The 21,482-nt window shown below is 40.9% G+C and overlaps 2 protein-coding genes across 2 annotated transcripts; both read right to left on the bottom strand.

The window, feature by feature from the left end:
• Positions 1-5,160: 5,160 nt before the first annotated feature.
• Positions 5,161-6,120, bottom strand: LOC143864041 (uncharacterized). The gene has a single exon (XM_077374862.1). It carries the CDS (start codon positions 6,118-6,120, stop codon positions 5,161-5,163), a length of 960 nt encoding a protein of 319 aa, XP_077230977.1.
• Positions 6,121-7,995: 1,875 nt separating this feature from the next.
• On the bottom strand, positions 7,996-19,966 carry LOC143864042 (uncharacterized). Its single transcript, XM_077374863.1, has 8 exons — positions 19,688-19,966; positions 19,298-19,591; positions 18,953-19,252; positions 18,631-18,872; positions 18,230-18,587; positions 15,089-15,355; positions 14,354-15,007; positions 7,996-12,567 (listed from the first exon to the last, which is right to left on the bottom strand). The coding sequence occupies exons 1-8, from the start codon at positions 19,964-19,966 to the stop codon at positions 7,996-7,998; spliced, it is 6,966 nt and encodes a 2,321-aa protein (XP_077230978.1).
• Positions 19,967-21,482: the final 1,516 nt, after the last annotated feature.

Genomic DNA, 21,482 nt, shown 5'->3' on the forward strand with positions numbered 1-21,482 from the left:
GTTAAAAACAAATCATTTATTTAATGAAATAGAGACAAAAATAAGGGAAGAGAATTTTATTCCAATACTTTCAATAATAACTCCACAAATTTGCCAAATTAAATATCCATGCCCCAAAGGACTTTGGAAAGAAAACTAAAAGAAATAAATAACTGTCTAAACTATGCCATCTCTCCCCATCCCATTGCCTAGGTCATCTCATCAGCAAATGCTCCTTCGTTTTGATCGATTTGCTGGTTTTCTGGATTTTCGCCATTAAAGTCTGTTGAAAAGTTTTAAAGGTCAGGATGCAAGAATAACGGTTATGCAGAGTAATAAAACTTAACTTAGGCAATTGAAGATGTAAAGATATAATCATCTCATATTAGAGGCATATCAAAGAAATTTAGCATATCAAGAAAGACATGGTATTTGGTGCAACAATAAGCAATAATATAGAGGTTTTTCTGATAGCACATTTGAATTTGCAAAATAGGACTCTTTGTTAAATATGATTGTTCATTAGAGACTATTGCTCTAGTCATTAGAATCTAAGGTTCTAAAATCGTTTAGAGACTATGCTCTTCCCTTTCCTTCCCCATTAATTTCTATACACAATGATACCCATGTAGAATTATAACCTTCGAACTGTTTTTGTACGAGGATACCTTTCGCACTGTTTTTGTACGAGGAGTTCACGTAGTTCTTTTGACCTTCTCGCCCCTTTTTGGGTACGAGGGAAATGGTATCAAGGGTATATGAAACTATGGCCTTTAAATCATCTCCATCATAGGGTTGTGGGTTTTCAATGAAAACCATGAATTGGATTCAAGAATCAAGAAACAAAAACATAAGAGGTTTTATCTAAATTTTCAAGAACTCTAGTTATAGTGTAGATTACAAAACATAATCCGAAATCTTGCCTTTGCCTTTGAATGGATTGGTTTGATTGATGTGATTGATTACTTGAATTGAGAGGATTGAATGAAGCTTGATGGATCTTGGAGTTGAAAGCCCTTCCTTCTTCTCCCTTTCCTTGAATTCTCCTTTTCTTACTCTCCTTAGGTTTTAGGGTTTTGATTTATGAAGAACATTAGGTTAAGATAGTGTATATATATGGTCATGAATCTTTTTAGGGTTTGTTTGGGTGTTAACTTACCAAAAAGGATGGAAATCGGCACTTCATAGAGAGTTTGGAAACTCTCGGATTCTCAATCCGCGACGTTCTCGGAGTTCCGAGGCATTTTCTCGGAGTTCCGAGAATTCTCGGAGTTCCGAGAATTCTCGGAGTTCCGAGAAATGCTCTCGGAGTTCCGAGAACCGGATTCCAAAACTACTGTCCGATTTCTCGGAATTCCGAGGTTATTTTCTCGGAGTTCCGAGATCTCTCCAGTAGTTCTCGGAGTTCCGAGAATTATTCTCGGAATTCCGAGTTTTAGTTTTTTTTTTTTTTTTTTTTTTTTTTTTTTTGAGGGTTGTTACACTCTACCCCCCTTAGAGGAATTTCGTCCTCGAAATTAGATCTCTCTCATAGGGTAAACCGAAAACAACCGATTATTATACAACAGATTATAAATGAGAAGTAAGGAATATACCTCCGAGCAAATGCGAATATTTCTTCAAGATTTTCGATTCGCGCTCCCAAGTTGCTTCTTCAACGCCATGATGTCGCCAAAGAACCTTGACCAACGAAATCGTCTTATTTCGCAAAGCTCGCTCTTCTCGATCTAAAATCTTCACAGGTCCTTCAGAAAAAGACCAATCTTCTTGAAGCTCGACATCATCCTCGGCCAAAACATGTGAAGGGTCGGGATGATACAATCGAAGCATCGATACATGAAAAACATCATGCATCCGCTCCAAATTAGAAGGCAACTTCAATTTATAAGCTCTTGCCCCAATCCTTTTCACAATTCGGTAGGGTCCAATAAAACGAGGAGTCAACTTCCCTTTCTTTCCAAAACGCATTACTGCCCTGAACGGTGAAATCTTCACAAAAACCATATCGCCTTCAGCGAATTCTAAATCTCTCCTCCGCTGATCGGCATAACTCTTCTGTCGACTCTGCGCGATCTTCAAACGATCCTTAATCAATGCAACTTTTTCAGTCGACTCTCGAACCAACTTTGGTCCAAGCAATTGCTTCTCACCAACTTCAGCCCAGCACAAAGGTGATCTGCAGGCACGGCCATATAGAGCTTCGAATGGAGCCATCTGAATACTCTGCTGGTAGCTGTTGTTGTAAGCAAATTCACATAGAGGCAAATGCTTCTCCCAATCTCCACCAAAATCTAGAACACAAGCTCTCAACAAATCTTCAAGGATCTGATTTACCCTTTCAGTCTGACCATCAGTCTGAGGATGATATGTTGTACTGAAACTCAACTTCGAACCCAAAGCAGAATGTAAGCTCTTCCAGAATCCCGAAGTGAAACGAGAGTCTCGGTCAGAGATTATGGTCGAGGGCACACCATGATACCTAACGATCTGAGCCACATATGTTTCAGCAAGCTTTTCCAACTTCCAATCTTTCTTAATCGGAATGAAATGAGCCGATTTAGAAAGACGGTCCACAATCACCCAGATACCATCACAATTGCTCTTCGATTTGGGTAAACCCATGATAAAATCCATGGACAAGCTATCCCATTTCCACATGGGAATCTCCAAAGGGTCCAATGTACCTCCAGGTTTCTGATGCTCTGCCTTTACTTTCTGACAAGTTAGGCATTTAGAAACATACTCAGCAATGTCCCTTTTCATTCCACTCCACCAAAGATTCCTCTTCAAGTCTTGGTACATCTTTGTGTTACCTAGATGAATGGTGTAACGAGACTTATGTGCCTCATCCAAAATGTCCCTTCTGATTTCTTCCTTAGCTGGCACACAAATTCTGTCTTTAAAGAACAAACATCCATCCTCTCCTACTGAAAACTTTGGTTTAGAATCAACTTCAGCCTTTAATTTCAAAATTCCTTCATCATCTATCTGAGCTGCTTTAACAGTTTCTATGATATTCGACCGAACTCGAATATTAGCAATAAAGGATTTATCGCCAATTTCGCAAGTTCCCAAATCTAAATCTCTGAACCGCTCAAGCAATTCCCATTCTTCCATCATCAAACAGGCCATCATAGGGTGTTCTTGTCGGCTAAGAGCGTCAGCCACTACATTAGCCTTGCCTGGATGATAACTCAAGGTGAAGTCATAATCCTTCAAAAATTCAACCCATCTTCTCTGTCTCATATTCAGCTCTTTCTGATCAAAAAGATACTTGAGGCTCTTATGATCTGTAAAAACCTCAAACTTGACACCATACAAGTAGTGTCGCCATATCCTCAAAGCGAAAACTACTGCTGCTAATTCCAGATCATGAGTTGGGTAATTCACTTCGTGCTTCTTCAACTGCCTCGAACCATAGGCAATGACCTTGCCTGATTGCATGAGCACGCAACCCAAACCTCGAAATGATGCATCACTATACACCACAAAATCTCCTTCTGCGGTAGGAAGTATCAAAACTGGAGCTGATGTCAATATTTTCTTCAATTCTTGAAAACTGCTTTCACACTCTTCATTCCAAACATATTTAACATTCTTCCTGGTCAATTTAGTCAAAGGTCCAGCTAAAATTGAAAAGCCTTCAACAAACTTCCTGTAATACCCGGCCAGACCCAAGAAACTTCTGATCTCAGTAACATTGGTAGGTTGCTTCCAGGAAGTAACTGCTTGAATCTTAGTAGGATCCACTTCAATTCCTTCTTTTGATATCACATGACCCAAAAATATAACACGCTAGAGCCAAAACTCACATTTAGAGAATTTTGCATACAACTGATTCTTTCTCAAAGTCTTCAATGCAAGTCCCAAATGCTTAGCATGCTCCTCTTCAGATTTTGAGTAAATAAGGATGTCATCTATGAATACCACCACGAACTGATCCAAAAATGGCTTGAATACTCTATTCATCAAGTCCATAAATATGGCTGGTGCATTTGTCAATCCAAACGGCATTACGACAAATTCATAGTGACCGTATCGAGTACGAAAAGCTGACTTTGAAATGTCCTCGTCTCTGATACGCAACTGGTGATATCCAGATCTCAAATCAATCTTAGAGAAATGAGTAGCTCCTTGCAACTGGTCAAAGAGATCGTCTATCCGAGGAAGAGGATAACGATTCTTGATAGTCACCTTATTCAACTGCCTGTAGTCAATGAACAAGCGAAGACTACCATCCTTCTTCTTCACAAATAGCACAGGAGCTCCCCATGGGGATGAACTGGGTCTAACAAATCCCTTCTCCAACAATTCTGATAACTGCTCCTTCAATTCTTTCAATTCAGCCGGGGCCATTCTGTAAGGTGTTTTAGAAATAGGCTCGGTCCCTGGCACAAGATCAATAGTAAAGTCGATCTCTCGGTGGGGAGGTAATTCAAAGTCTTCTGGAAAGACATCCAGAAACTCCCTCACCACAGGGATGTCTGAAACAGACAACTCAATACTGACTTCTTCCTTCTCCATGAAAGCCAGAAAGCATTCACATCCTTTATTGATCAACTTCTGAGCTTTCACAGCTGCAATTACTTTAATCTTCTTCATAGGGCGCTTCACTCCCTCAAAAACGATTTCTTCTTCTCCAGGAATTGCAAATTTCACGATTTTATGAAAGCAATCCACATTAGCATGATAAGCTGCTAGCCAATCCATACCAAGGATAACTCTAAAATCGTTCATCTCCAATAGCACTAAATCAGCCAAAAGCTCTCTACCACCTATCTTTATAATACATCCCTTACACACTAAATTTGTAATTACATCATCTCCTAAAGGAGTAATAATTCTCAAAGAGAAATTTAGAGTAATATGGGTCAAATTCAGTTCCTTCGCAAAAATTGGCGATATGAATGACAAGGTAGAGCCAGAATCTACAAGAATATGCACAGATGTATTATTAACAAAAAGCTGACCTTCAATGACTGCGTCGGAGGCATCAGCGTCTTGTTGATTAAGCGCATAGACTCGGTTGACAGGTGCTTGAGATGCACTCTTCTCCGGATTCTGCTGGCGATTCTGATACCCTTTCCACTGATTCTGCTGCTGCTGCTGCGCTGGGGGTTTCTGCTGCTGCTGATTATTATTAATTCGGTTCCCCTGATTCATTGCTGGCTGAAAATTCTGCTACTGCCTTTGAGGTCTCATGTCCCTAAATGTAGGCTTAGGACACTCCAAAATCTTGTGACTCGGGTCTCCACAGTTGTGGCAGACATTCATCGTCTTCCAACACCTTCCAGCATGAAATTTTCCGCAAATAGCACAAGGAACCCTTGCAGGAACTCCATCTTTCATTCTCTGTCTCTTAGGCGGCGGCACTTGATTCCTGCTCCCTGATGGCGGCATTCTGGCGGCCATAATCACTTTCTCACTACGCTCAGCCATCTCGGCTTTCGCGCAAGCTTCTACCAAAGTCTGAGGTTCATGAAGAACAACTTTCGCCATAAGAGATGGGCGAAGGTTGTCAACAAACTTCGAAACTTTATCCTCCTCTGTAGAGGCATAGCCAGGTGCATACCTCGACAACTGCCTAAACTTGGCTCCATACTGAGCCACAGTCAAAGATCCCTGCTTCAGAGACGCAAACTGAGATGCCAATTCCCTCTTAACATGGTTAGGAAAGAATTGGTTGTTGAACCGTACTTTGAATTCGGTCCACGTCTCATTCTTAGCATAAGGATAATTTTGCAGTAAGGATCTCCACCACACTCCTGCTTGGTCCTTTAGTAAAAAGGTAGCCAAACGGATTTTCTGAATATCACTGCACTCCATCACTTCAAAAATTCCTTCCACTTCCAAAATCCAGTGGTCTGCAACCAAAGGGTCTCCCACTCCTGTAAACTCCAATGGCCTGTAGTCCCTGAATTGCCTGTGCAGCTTAGTCGGATCTGCTGCAGGCGCATGGCGAGCTGCTAGAGTGGTTGCAATGTTCTGCAAAGCGGCCTGATTAGCTGCTTGGTTAGCAGCCTGTGCCTGAGCTTGACCTCTAAGGAGATCAGCAATCATGAGTAAAGGATCTGCTCCTTCACCAACATGGGCATCACCACGACCTCTCCTAGCATCACCTCGCAACTCTCTTTGATCCATCTGTCAAAAGAACACACAATTGTTAGTTCATAAAAATTCTAATTTACTTAATTTAATTATGATCATGTAAATTATGGTTAGGTTGTACATTAGTTAATTAGGTTCAACTACCCAACCTTAGACATATACCCAGACTCGCACTAGGTTCCTCACTGACTAACCTAGATAGGCTCTGATACCACCTCTGTAACGACCCGGATTCTCAGGCTAAATTTTGAGGCAATTCTGAGCCTAGCTATTTATAAAACAGAGCAAACGAGCCCCAAAAATCCGGATTGCTACGCCTCTCAAAAAAATAAAAGAGGCACAAAACACATTCATTCTTTCATACAGCGGAAGTCTTAGTTAAAAACAAATCATTTATTTAATGAAATAGAGACAAAAATAAGGGAAGAGAATTTTATTCCAATACTTTCAATAATAACTCCACAAATTTGCCAAATTAAATATCCATGCCCCAAAGGACTTTGGAAAGAAAACTAAAAGAAATAAATAACTGCCTAAACTATGCCATCTCTCCCCATCCCATTGCCTAGGTCATCTCATCAGCAAATGCTCCTTCGTTTTGATCGATTTGCTGGTTTTCTGGATTTTCGCCATTAAAGTCTGTTGAAAAGTTTTAAAGGTCAGGATGCAAGAATAACGGTTATGCAGAGTAATAAAACTTAACTTAGGCAATTGAAGATGTAAAGATATAATCATCTCATATTAGAGGCATATCAAAGAAATTTAGCATATCAAGAAAGACATGGTATTTGGTGCAACAATAAGCAATAATATAGAGGTTTTTCTGATAGCACCTTTGAATTTGCAAAATAGGACTCTTTGTTAAATATGATTGTTCATTAGAGACTATTGCTCTAGTCATTAGAATCTAAGGTTCTAAAATCGTTTAGAGACTATGCTCTTCCCTTTCCTTCCCCATTAATTTCTATACACAATGATACCCATGTAGAATTATAACCTTCGAACTGTTTTTGTACGAGGATACCTTTCGCACTGTTTTTGTACGAGGAGTTCACGTAGTTCTTTTGACCTTCTCGCCCCTTTTTGGGTACGAGGGAAATGGTATCAAGGGTATATGAAACTATGGCCTTTAAATCATCTCCATCATAGGGTTGTGGGTTTTCAATGAAAACCATGAATTGGATTCAAGAATCAAGAAACAAAAACATAAGAGGTTTTATCTAAATTTTCAAGAACTCTAGTTATAGTGTAGATTACAAAACATAATCCGAAATCTTGCCTTTGCCTTTGAATGGATTGGTTTGATTGATGTGATTGATTACTTGAATTGAGAGGATTGAATGAAGCTTGATGGATCTTGGAGTTGAAAGCCCTTCCTTCTTCTCCCTTTCCTTGAATTCTCCTTTTCTTACTCTCCTTAGGTTTTAGGGTTTTGATTTATGAAGAACATTAGGTTAAGATAGTGTATATATATGGTCATGAATCTTTTTAGGGTTTGTTTGGGTGTTAACTTACCAAAAAGGATGGAAATCGGCACTTCATAGAGAGTTTGGAAACTCTCGGATTCTCAATCCGCGACGTTCTCGGAGTTCCGAGGCATTTTCTCGGAGTTCCGAGAATTCTCGGAGTTCCGAGAAATGCTCTCGGAGTTCCGAGAACCGGATTCCAAAACTACTGTCCGATTTCTCGGAATTCCGAGGTTATTTTCTCGGAGTTCCGAGATCTCTCCAGTAGTTCTCGGAGTTCCGAGAATTATTCTCGGAATTCCGAGTTTTAGTTTTTTTTTTTTTTTTTTTTTTTTTTTTTTTTGAGGGTTGTTACACTCTACCCCCCTTAGAGGAATTTCGTCCTCGAAATTAGATCTCTCTCATAGGGTAAACCGAAAACAACCGATTATTATACAACAGATTATAAATGAGAAGTAAGGAATATACCTCCGAGCAAATGCGAATATTTCTTCAAGATTTTCGATTCGCGCTCCCAAGTTGCTTCTTCAACGCCATGATGTCGCCAAAGAACCTTGACCAACGAAATCGTCTTATTTCGCAAAGCTCGCTCTTCTCGATCTAAAATCTTCACAGGTCCTTCAGAAAAAGACCAATCTTCTTGAAGCTCGACATCATCCTCGGCCAAAACATGTGAAGGGTCGGGATGATACAATCGAAGCATCGATACATGAAAAACATCATGCATCCGCTCCAAATTAGAAGGCAACTTCAATTTATAAGCTCTTGCCCCAATCCTTTTCACAATTCGGTAGGGTCCAATAAAACGAGGAGTCAACTTCCCTTTCTTTCCAAAACGCATTACTGCCCTGAACGGTGAAATCTTCACAAAAACCATATCGCCTTCAGCGAATTCTAAATCTCTCCTCCGCTGATCGGCATAACTCTTCTGTCGACTCTGCGCGATCTTCAAACGATCCTTAATCAATGCAACTTTTTCAGTCGACTCTCGAACCAACTTTGGTCCAAGCAATTGCTTCTCACCAACTTCAGCCCAGCACAAAGGTGATCTGCAGGCACGGCCATATAGAGCTTCGAATGGAGCCATCTGAATACTCTGCTGGTAGCTGTTGTTGTAAGCAAATTCACATAGAGGCAAATGCTTCTCCCAATCTCCACCAAAATCTAGAACACAAGCTCTCAACAAATCTTCAAGGATCTGATTTACCCTTTCAGTCTGACCATCAGTCTGAGGATGATATGCTGTACTGAAACTCAACTTCGAACCCAAAGCAGAATGTAAGCTCTTCCAGAATCCCGAAGTGAAACGAGAGTCTCGGTCAGAGATTATGGTCGAGGGCACACCATGATACCTAACGATCTGAGCCACATATGTTTCAGCAAGCTTTTCCAACTTCCAATCTTTCTTAATCGGAATGAAATGAGCCGATTTAGAAAGACGGTCCACAATCACCCAGATACCATCACAATTGCTCTTCGATTTGGGTAAACCCATGATAAAATCCATGGACAAGCTATCCCATTTCCACATGGGAATCTCCAAAGGGTCCAATGTACCTCCAGGTTTCTGATGCTCTGCCTTTACTTTCTGACAAGTTAGGCATTTAGAAACATACTCAGCAATGTCCCTTTTCATTCCACTCCACCAAAGATTCCTCTTCAAGTCTTGGTACATCTTTGTGTTACCTAGATGAATGGTGTAACGAGACTTATGTGCCTCATCCAAAATGTCCCTTCTGATTTCTTCCTTAGCTGGCACACAAATTCTGTCTTTAAAGAACAAACATCCATCCTCTCCTACTGAAAACTTTGGTTTAGAATCAACTTCAGCCTTTAATTTCAAAATTCCTTCATCATCTATCTGAGCTGCTTTAACAGTTTCTATGATATTCGACCGAACTCGAATATTAGCAATAAAGGATTTATCGCCAATTTCGCAAGTTCCCAAATCTAAATCTCTGAACCGCTCAAGCAATTCCCATTCTTCCATCATCAAACAGGCCATCATAGGGTGTTCTTGTCGGCTAAGAGCGTCAGCCACTACATTAGCCTTGCCTGGATGATAACTCAAGGTGAAGTCATAATCCTTCAAAAATTCAACCCATCTTCTCTGTCTCATATTCAGCTCTTTCTGATCAAAAAGATACTTGAGGCTCTTATGATCTGTAAAAACCTCAAACTTGACACCATACAAGTAGTGTCGCCATATCCTCAAAGCGAAAACTACTGCTGCTAATTCCAGATCATGAGTTGGGTAATTCACTTCGTGCTTCTTCAACTGCCTCGAACCATAGGCAATGACCTTGCCTGATTGCATGAGCACGCAACCCAAACCTCGAAATGATGCATCACTATACACCACAAAATCTCCTTCTGCGGTAGGAAGTATCAAAACTGGAGCTGATGTCAATATTTTCTTCAATTCTTGAAAACTGCTTTCACACTCTTCATTCCAAACATATTTAACATTCTTCCTGGTCAATTTAGTCAAAGGTCCAGCTAAAATTGAAAAGCCTTCAACAAACTTCCTGTAATACCCGGCCAGACCCAAGAAACTTCTGATCTCAGTAACATTGGTAGGTTGCTTCCAGGAAGTAACTGCTTGAATCTTAGTAGGATCCACTTCAATTCCTTCTTTTGATATCACATGACCCAAAAATGTAACACGCTCGAGCCAAAACTCACATTTAGAGAATTTTGCATACAACTGATTCTTTCTCAAAGTCTTCAATGCAAGTCCCAAATGCTTAGCATGCTCCTCTTCAGATTTTGAGTAAATAAGGATGTCATCTATGAATACCACCACGAACTGATCCAAAAATGGCTTGAATACTCTATTCATCAAGTCCATAAATATGGCTGGTGCATTTGTCAATCCAAACGGCATTACGACAAATTCATAGTGACCGTATCGAGTACGAAAAGCTGACTTTGAAATGTCCTCGTCTCTGATACGCAACTGGTGATATCCAGATCTCAAATCAATCTTAGAGAAATGAGTAGCTCCTTGCAACTGGTCAAAGAGATCGTCTATCCGAGGAAGAGGATAACGATTCTTGATAGTCACCTTATTCAACTGCCTGTAGTCAATGCACAAGCGAAGACTACCATCCTTCTTCTTCACAAATAGCACAGGAGCTCCCCATGGGGATGAACTGGGTCTAACAAATCCCTTCTCCAACAATTCTGATAACTGCTCCTTCAATTCTTTCAATTCAGCCGGGGCCATTCTGTAAGGTGTTTTAGAAATAGGCTCGGTCCCTGGCACAAGATCGATAGTAAAGTCGATCTCTCGGTGGGGAGGTAATTCAAAGTCTTCTGGAAAGACATCCAGAAACTCCCTCACCACAGGGATGTCTGAAACAGACAACTCAATACTGACTTCTTCCTTCTCCATGAAAGCCAGAAAGCATTCACATCCTTTATTGATCAACTTCTGAGCTTTCACAGCTGCAATTACTTTAATCTTCTTCATAGGGCGCTTCACTCCCTCAAAAACGATTTCTTCTTCTCCAGGAATTGCAAATTTCACGATTTTATGAAAGCAATCCACATTAGCATGATAAGCTGCTAGCCAATCCATACCAAGGATAACTCTAAAATCGTTCATCTCCAATAGCACTAAATCAGCCAAAAGCTCTCTACCACCTATCTTTATAATACATCCCTTACACACTAAATTTGTAATTACATCATCTCCTAAAGGAGTAATAATTCTCAAAGAGAAATTTAGAGTAATATGGGTCAAATTCAGTTCCTTCGCAAAAATTGGCGATATGAATGACAAGGTAGAGCCAGAATCTACAAGAATATGCACAGATGTATTATTAAGAAAAAGCTGACCTTCAATGACTGCGTCGGAGGCATCAGCGTCTTGTTGATTAAGCGCATAGACTCGGTTGACAGGTGCTTGAGATGCACTCTTCTCCGGATTCTGCTGGCGATTCTGATACCCTTTCCACTGATTCTGCTGCTGCTGCTGCGCTGGGGGTTTCTGCTGCTGCTGATTATTATTAATTCGGTTCCCCTGATTCATTGCTGGCTGAAAATTCTGCTGCTGCCTTTGAGGTCTCATGTCCCTAAATGTAGGCTTAGGACACTCCAAAATCTTGTGACTCGGGTCTCCACAGTTGTGGCAGACATTCATCGTCTTCCAACACCTTCCAGCATGAAATTTTCCGCAAATAGCACAAGGAACCCTTGCAGGAACTCCATCTTCCATTCTCTGTCTCTTAGGCGGCGGCACTTGATTCCTGCTCCCTGATGGCGGCATTCTGGCGGCCATAATCACTTTCTCACTACGCTCAGCCATCTCGGCTTTCGCGCAAGCTTCTACCAAAGTCTGAGGTTCATGAAGAACAACTTTCGCCATAAGAGATGGGCGAAGGTTGTCAACAAACTTCGAAACTTTATCCTCCTCTGTAGAGGCATAGCCAGGTGCATACCTCGACAACTGCCTAAACTTGGCTCCATACTGAGCCACAGTCAAAGATCCCTGCTTCAGAGACGCAAACTGAGATGCCAATTCCCTCTTAACATGGTTAGGAAAGAATTGGTTGTTGAACCGTACTTTGAATTCGGTCCACGTCTCATTCTTAGCATAAGGATAATTTTGCAGTAAGGATCTCCACCACACTCCTGCTTGGTCCTTTAGTAAAAAGGTAGCCAAACGGATTTTCTGAATATCACTGCACTCCATCACTTCAAAAATTCCTTCCACTTCCAAAATCCAGTGGTCTGCAACCAAAGGGTCTCCCACTCCTGTAAACTCCAATGGCCTGTAGTCCCTGAATTGCCTGTGCAGCTTAGTCGGATCTGCTGCAGGCGCATGGCGAGCTGCTAGAGTGGTTGCAATGTTCTGCAAAGCGGCCTGATTAGCTGCTTGGTTAGCAGCCTGTGCCTGAGCTTGACCTCTAAGGAGATCAGCAATCATGAGTAAAGGATCTGCTCCTTCACCAACATGGGCATCACCACGACCTCTCCTAGCATCACCTCGCAACTCTCTTTGATCCATCTGTCAAAAGAACACATAATTGTTAGTTCATAAAAATTCTAATTTACTTAATTTAATTATGATCATGTAAATTATGGTTAGGTTGTACATTAGTTAATTAGGTTCAACTACCCAACCTTAGACATATACCCAGACTCGCACTAGGTTCCTCACTGACTAACCTAGATAGGCTCTGATACCACCTCTGTAACGACCCGGATTCTCAGGCTAAATTTTGAGGCAATTCTGAGCCTAGCTCTTTATAAAACAGAGCAAACGAGCCCCAAAAATCCGGATTGCTACGCCTCTCAAAAAAATAAAAGAGGCACAAAACACATTCATTCTTTCATACAGCGGAAGTCTTAGTTAAAAACAAATCATTTATTTAATGAAATAGAGACAAAAATAAGGGAAGAGAATTTTATTCCAATACTTTCAATAATAACTCCACAAATTTGCCAAATTAAATATCCATGCCCCAAAGGACTTTGGAAAGAAAACTAAAAGAAATAAATAACTGCCTAAACTATGCCATCTCTCCCCATCCCATTGCCTAGGTCATCTCATCAGCAAATGCTCCTTCGTTTTGATCGATTTGCTGGTTTTCTGGATTTTCGCCATTAAAGTCTGTTGAAAAGTTTTAAAGGTCAGGATGCAAGAATAACGGTTATGCAGAGTAATAAAACTTAACTTAGGCAATTGAAGATGTAAAGATATAATCATCTCATATTAGAGGCATATCAAAGAAATTTAGCATATCAAGAAAGACATGGTATTTGGTGCAACAATAAGCAATAATATAGAGGTTTTTCTGATAGCACCTTTGAATTTGCAAAATAGGACTCTTTGTTAAATATGATTGTTCATTAGAGACTATTGCTCTAGTCATTAGAATCTAAGGTTCTAAAATCGTTTAGAGACTATGCTCTTCCCTTTCCTTCTCCATTAATTTCTATACACAATGATACCCATGTAGAATTATAACCTTCGAACTGTTTTTGTACGAGGATACCTTTCGCACTGTTTTTGTACGAGGAGTTCACGTAGTTCTTTTGACCTTCTCGCCCCTTTTTGGGTACGAGGGAAATGGTATCAAGGGTATATGAAACTATGGCCTTTAAATCATCTCCATCATAGGGTTGTGGGTTTTCAATGAAAACCATGAATTGGATTCAAGAATCAAGAAACAAAAACATAAGAGGTTTTATCTAAATTTTCAAGAACTCTAGTTATAGTGTAGATTACAAAACATAATCCGAAATCTTGCCTTTGCCTTTGAGTGGATTGGTTTGATTGATGTGATTGATTACTTGAATTGAGAGGATTGAATGAAGCTTGATGGATCTTGGAGTTGAAAGCCCTTCCTTCTTCTCCCTTTCCTTGAATTCTCCTTTTCTTACTCTCCTTAGGTTTTAGGGTTTTGATTTATGAAGAACATTAGGTTAAGATAGTGTATATATATGGTCATGAATCTTTTTAGGGTTTGTTTGGGTGTTAACTTACCAAAAAGGATGGAAATCGGCACTTCATAGAGAGTTTGGAAACTCTCGGATTCTCAATCCGCGACGTTCTCGGAGTTCCGAGGCATTTTCTCGGAGTTCCGAGAAATGCTCTCGGAGTTCCGAGAACCGGATTCCAAAACTACTGTCCGATTTCTCGGAATTCCGAGGTTATTTTCTCGGAGTTCCGAGATCTCTCCAGTAGTTCTCGGAGTTCCGAGAATTATTCTCGGAATTCCGAGTTTTAGTTTTTTTTTTTTTTTTTTTTTTTTTTTTTTTTTTTTTTTTTTTTTTGAGGGTTGTTACACCTGCAATGTGAGGGAGCAACCTCCAAGATATTTTCCCCCTGCGACGGATGCGTTTAAATACTCGAGTAACCAATTGTATACTGCTTCCCCCCAGTTATAGTCGCACATCTTCTCTAAATCATCGATATAGGGCCAAAACAGCTGGTCGGCCCGATGTGCAGCCTGAGTGAATAACACAGTAGCGAATAGGTGTAGCACGACATATTTCACACAAGTCTCTATGGAGGGTTGGTCCTCTAGACCAACTAAGGCCTTGATTTGCACAGAAAGGTCAGATGCCAGAACAGATCCTCTACGAAATGGCCACCTAGGCAGTAAAAGAGTGGGTTTACTCTTGTCCGTCCACGGAACCCTCGCCAAATTAATTTTTTCCCCTCTAAGGGGAAGGCCTAAAGCCAATGCAACATCGCTAGCCCTAAATGGAACTGCGATACCTCCTAGCATGAATGTCTTCGTCGCCGGATCCCACTTACTATGTAGTGCTCTAATTAGAGGCTTATGCATGACAGCCTCTTCTAGTGGATTCTGTTCTAGGCGGATGAAGTCCTTGAAAGGGGTCTTGCCTATAGCATCATAGTGGGACTGCCGGAACTGTGTACTCCGCATCTCCTTAATAAAGCACGATGGAGAACATCGTGCAGGGACATATGGATCCTGTAAAACAACATACATAATCAGAGCGTCAACTTTTATCAAGTAACTTAGATTAAAACTGTAAAGATCAAATACACTTACATGTTTCGCCTTCACTTCACTCTTCTGACCTTTCACGTTGCTTTTCATCTTCTGACCTTTCACGTTGCTTTTCATCTTCTGACCTTTCACTTTGGTTTTCATCTTCTGACCTTTCACTTCAACTATCTTCTTCTCACCTCTATTTTTCATTTTTGCCTTCTCACCTTTCAATTTCATTTTCCCCTTACTACCTTTCATTTTAATCTCCTCATTCTTTAAACCCATTGCGGGCTTCCTATTACACTTTCGACTCCGGCTCTCATTTGCCTATTAACACAATTAGAGAATAAAAGAGCATTCTATTGACTAACAATCTAAAACGAGAACAAAAAAGACTACACTTACACGCGTCTTCATTGTAGACTTTGCCTTCTCCCAATCCAACTATATAACTGTCACAAAAAAGAACATAATTAATTGTAATGTAAGTTCATGTTTCTTAAAATGGGGTTCGCAACTCAAATATGTGATTCTCAAGTGTAGAAACCATACCAAAAATTACTATATGAACAATGATCCAAAAGAGGATTGGCAACAATCTGAAAATGGGGATTATCAACCTCCCTTGAGGAGGTTTTCAACAGTGGAGAAGGGGGATTATCAACCTCAACAGGGAGTTCTCAACACTACAAATATTAATTATCAACCTCAACCGGGATTCACAACACTGGAAATGGGTATTATAAACTCCCTGAGGGGGTTTTCAACACTAGAGAAGGGGGATTATCAACCTCAATAGAGAGTTTTAACACTGGAGTAGGGGATTATCAACCTCAACAGGGGGTTCTTAACATAGGAAATGGGGATTATCAACCTCCCTTGAGGGGGTTTTCAACACTGTAGAAGGGGGATTATCAACCTCAGGAGGGGGTTCTCAACACTGGACAATGAGGATTATCAACCTCAACAGGGGGTTCTCAACAGAAGAGAAGGGGGATTACCAACCACAGGGGGTTCTCAACACACGAGAATGAGGATTATCAACCTCAACAGGGGGTTCCCAACACTGGCAATAGGGATTATCAACCTCAACAGGGGGTTCCCAACACTAGCAATAGGGATTATCAACCTCCCTTCAGGGGTTTTCAACATTGGAGAAGGGGGATTATCAACCTCAATAGGGGGTTTTAAACAGTGGAGAAGAGGGATTATCAATGTACCTAGAAAGGATTCTCAACACTGAAAGTGGGGGATTATCAGCCTGAAAAGGGGTTCCCAACACTGCAAATGGGACATTATGAACTACCTAGAGGGGGTTCTCAACACTGGCAATGGGGGATTATCAACATCCTAGAGAGGGTTACTAACACTGGAAATGAGGGGATTCTCAACACTGGCAATGAGGGATTATCAATCTACCTGGAGGGGGTCCTCAACACTTAAATTGAGGGATTATGAACCTCAAAAGGGGGTCCCAACACTGGATATAAAGCATCCCAACACTGGAAAAGGGGGGTCCCAACAGTGGAAATGGGTTCTCAACACTAAAAATGGGATATTATGAATCTCAAAAGGGGATTCTCAACACCGAGAATGAGAGATTATCAAAAGGGGGTTCTCCACAGTCAAAATCAAACAAAATAGGGAACAAAAAAAAAATTTAAACCCTAGACGTGTAAAGACTTCCAAATACTGACAATGAAACAATACACCACAAAGGTAACTTAATAGAACGAAAAAAAAAAGTAAAAAAATATGAAATACGACACCCTAACATACCTGCACGATGGGGATGGGAGAAAAATGAAGCCCACGCCGGAAAAAATGAATCCCTCGCCGGAAAAATGAAGCCCTCGCCGGAGAAAAATGAAGCCCTCGCCGGAATACACTTGATAACGGAGGAGAGAGGTTCGGAATAATGCAGGAAACCGTCCCACTCCAGAGAAAAATGAGAGATCTTCACGCCGGTCACACCTCACACCGGAGAAGATGGGTTTCAGGTGGTTCAAATGAAAATGGAGTAAAAGTAAAAAAAAAAAAACCCTCTGTATAGTAAAAAACGAAGAGAAAAAAAGCCTCTCTACAGTTAAAAAAAAGCCTCTGTACATTGGGTTTTTCGTTCTCAAGGGTATTTACGTAAAAGGCCATGTCAGAAAACGTATTTCGACCTCCGTTCACAAACTTTCAAAAGGGTGTCACCTATTCACTATTTTCGTATTTTTCTGTCACCAGTTCACAATTTTTCCTGAACTTTTTAAAGAAAACGTGGTACCCACTTGCTAATTTGCCGTTTCTCGTATAAGAATGCCCTCTCTTCATTTCTCACGTTTTGGGTCTGACAATAGTAATTTCTAATTTATTCTATTGCATAGGAATGCAATACAAGTGGGACCCACTTACTTGCTATTCTTATATATTTGGCCTTATATGCATACCACTCATATTTTTTGTCTTGTTGCTATAACAATCTATTCCCACGTCAAAAAGTTAAGGAGAGGAGAAAAAGTCAACCTGAAATTACAAAGAAAAGAGGAAAAGTTGCTGAAATTTGCTTACAAGTTGCTAAAATTATTTACACAAGGTAAAAGTTGCTGAAATTATAAAAGCAAGGCAAGGAGGAGAAAAAATATAAAGATGCCAAGTTTCTTTTTTTTGTGAACTTCCTTGGGGGCTGAAATTAGAAGGGAATTTCTTCTATATAATGGAATGAAGAATAACAAAGGACTCTCTCTACTCTCTCTTTAATCTCTTGTTCTCTCTTCCTTCCTTTCAAAGTTCTTTTTCTTTTTCTTTCTCTTTTCAACTCTCAATCCAAGGCATCATCATCCACCATTCAAACTCAAGGTGACATTAGAGCTTGAAGGAGGAAGATTCAACCAAAGATTGGAGGAGAAAAAGAATAAGTTCTTTTTATTTTTATTATTTATTTTCAAGTTCAAGTTGATGTACTTTTGTTTCAATTCAAATTAGTGGAGTAATTTGCTTTTGTTTCATTTTCTTTCAAGTTCTATATGGCAATTCTTCTCCCATCTATCTCTTTTATTTTTATTTTTCTTCCCTTCTTCCTGAATAATTACTTAGGGTTTAGTTGAAGCCATGGGAAAGGAGAAATATTTATAATTAAATCAATCTACTCAATTGAAAAATTGTGTAGGATTTTGTGTTTGGTAAATCCCAATCATTCATAGATACGAGTCCAACCAGCTCATCAGGGGTTATATCAACGAACACTTGTGCTGTATTCAGTTCGCGAAGTATAACCTGACGATGCTTAGGCGACGACATCAACAGACCCCAAATAGAAACATTAGCTTGAGTCTTCCTAAGCTGCTTCAACAGAATGTCTTCATCTTCTTCAGGACCCAACCTCTGATTCTGGTTTTCAACTGCTCTGGCAATCTCAGCAAGATTCTCTGCTCTCAGCTCGGGAGGCTTAAAGACACGTCCACCACGGGTAACATGGCGAACCTCGTCACAGGGATCGTTTAACAGTAGCAAGTCCTCATCCTCAAGCTTAAGGACATATGGGACTTCGCCTTTCTCTTCCTCCCCCTCGAATCTGAGGACATTCAGAGGATTTCCCAACTTCTTGCGTAGAGGACAAGACATAAGGCTTTTCGCATTCAACCTCCTCCTCATCAGATTCCCATCTCAAGATATATGGCTCATCAGAAATAACGGCACATATACGGGAATGATCCAGGACAACTTCTTTAGTAAGAATGGCATAGACATTCGGAGGAGACATAGCATGCGTTGGCAATGGATTCCTGGTGACATTAGGAAGGGCTTCCACCGCGATTTCTTTTGCCTCAATCTTATTCTGGATCTTAGTGCCAGACATCTGTTAGTCAAATGCCCAAAACTCTGGTGATATTCACAGTATTGGTCTTTCCTCCAATATTTCGGAAGAGGATCTGGAACTTCCCGGGGTTCTAGCAGAGTGATCTTCTTATCCCTCAACAGCTTTCTGAGAGCTACAGATAGGGAATAGGGTAAAGGAGTGAATTGTCTGGGCTCATTCCTCTCCGGACGACCTCCTTCAGGACCTTCTCTCCTAACTGGATGAGCAGTATTCACATTGTTAACTTCCTTCGGAGGCGCCATAGGCCTTTTTCCCTCTCTGACATCTGAAGTGGAGGTCCTAGTTCTCAAGCCGCCCTTGGCCAGTATATCTTCGATTCTCGTCCTGGTCTTGATCAGGTGATCAAAGTCATTGAAGTACTGGATTGACATATGAGGAAAGTAAAAAGGGGAAAGATTCTTGACAGCAATCTTGATAAGATCTTCATCCGGTAACTTGTTGGTCATTTGCGCTGCCTTTCTCCTCCATCGCCGAATGAAGGAAGTAAATGTCTTATTGGGTCCTTGTTTCAGGGATTTTAGGTCCCTTTTTGTCACGTCAATCCCCTCTTCCATGGAGAATTGCTGGACAAATTTGTTAGCTACACCTTCAAGGGTCCTGATTTCTTCTGGCTTCAGATCCAGAAACCACTTCTTGGTTGTCCTAGTCAAAGTTCTAGGGGACACTAGAGCAATCTGCTGTGGGGATAAACCGTGCTGCTGCAAAAGAGGAAGGACATACTTGATATGGCTACGAGGGCACCCCATTCCGTCGCATTTGTCAAAGTCTGGCATTTTGAACTTGGGTGGAAGTACGACCCCTGGAGCTATCATGAATTCAGACATATCTAGCTTTTTGGGACCTTGGCACTTCATGGTTTCCATATCCCGGGTCAGCTTCTCAATTTGGTCAGCCAATCCTTTTGCTTTATCAGGATTTCCCAGGTTAGGAAGACAGTTCTCCTTCTGCGTATTGGTCCTCATCAAAGTCCTCGAATTCAGGCAATACAGCTGCCCAGGGAGAAACAAGAGGGACGGAAGGTAAAACTGGAGGCTGCCGATGGGTAGGCTCTTTAGAGGTAGAAAGACGGTCATTGTTCAAGAGGGCTATATCATCCTTCATGGCACACAGCTGAAGAAGAATAGCCTTCATCATCTCATTCGTATCAGGACTGTTGTTTCCGGCCTCTTCCATTGATTCAGATGCAAGTTGAATTGGTGAAAGTATTTTCGGAAGACCAAGGAGAAGCGGCGCAGGGGAAGTAAAGGATTCTGGGGAAGAAGAATATCTACTCAGCCTGGAATCTGAAGATTGACGGGACCAGGCCGATTTTGAATTGACTTTCTTGGGAGCTATTGTGGCGAGTTAAGACTCCTGAATGGAAGTTAATAAGTTAGATTGCACATTTGATAATTGAGATGGAATACTTCACACAACTTCAAGACGAGAGAAATAGAAAGAACACATTTTCATTGATCACAAGTCAAACAGCAGTTACGATTGATAAAACATGTCACTTTTAATTACAAGTAAATGAAACCCAGTGAGCATAATGAATTTTGAAATTAAAATGACAATTGTATGAAAATGGTCTTCAATGTTCCATGATCCGAGCTCTCTTTCCCGCAGGCTCTTCTGGTAACTCCTTCCGTTGGACTTTAGATGATAGAGCAAATCTCTTATCGGTAACCTTGTTTCCCCAAGCAGCTACAATAGACTTTATGAGATCGGGAGTAAGCTTTTCGCAAGGAGGAGGGGTTACAAATCCGGGAGGACATGGATTTCCCGTGATCTGGTAAAGCAAACGAGTGGGAGCATAAAAGGTTGACTTTTCCAAACCCATAAGATACACAAATGGATGCGGGTAGGTGCTAGTGATAACGTGTAAGCATGAATGACTCACCCAGTGAAATTGATCCTTCTCCACGTGCTGTAACCAATTACACCACTCCTCAATGGATTGCGGTTGGTTGGCCATTGGTTGCCAGGATGGGGAATTTTCAGGGTGTACTTATCACGGCTTTTTGGATGGAGGATAGTGAGTTTTTCACAAAGCCATACGTATAACAATTTGGCACACCCATAGAAACTATTTTGAACCTTTTGATGGTCAATCCGGTCTAGTCCAGAAAAGGTTTCTGCCAGCATAATAGGAACATAATTCCTTCCTTTGTTAATTTGGTCTACTACACCAAACAGAGCCAACAGGGCGGCACGGGAGTCTCCACGAATGACATGACGCGCAAGAACTCCAAAGATTAAGGCATTACGTCGACAAGTCTGAAAATGGGAGTTAGCAGGGTCAAAGTTCTTTGAAAAAAGTTTAATGAGATCATAAACTTCCACGTATGTGCCCTTGAAACAAGGTAGAGCATCAACAGTATCATTTTTTAATAGTCCACAGAAGAGGGAATGGGAGTCCATGCTTGAGGGTCGAATCCAAAGTCCTTCAGGTGGGATTTCTAACAGGGCGCACCAATCTTCAAAGATTGGACAGAATTCGAAAGGACCAAATCGAAAAACATGAAGGGTGTGATCCCAGAATTTTGCAGCTGCTTGGAGAAATTTCCAATTCACGTCGGATACGCTCAAATGATTGAATGTGCTTAT

This window comes from Tasmannia lanceolata, unplaced genomic scaffold (assembly GCF_043159265.1).
Source record: "Tasmannia lanceolata isolate RefF3 unplaced genomic scaffold, GAP_Taslan_0.1 ptg000044l, whole genome shotgun sequence".
In the NCBI taxonomy this organism is placed as follows: Eukaryota; Viridiplantae; Streptophyta; class Magnoliopsida; order Canellales; family Winteraceae; genus Tasmannia; species Tasmannia lanceolata.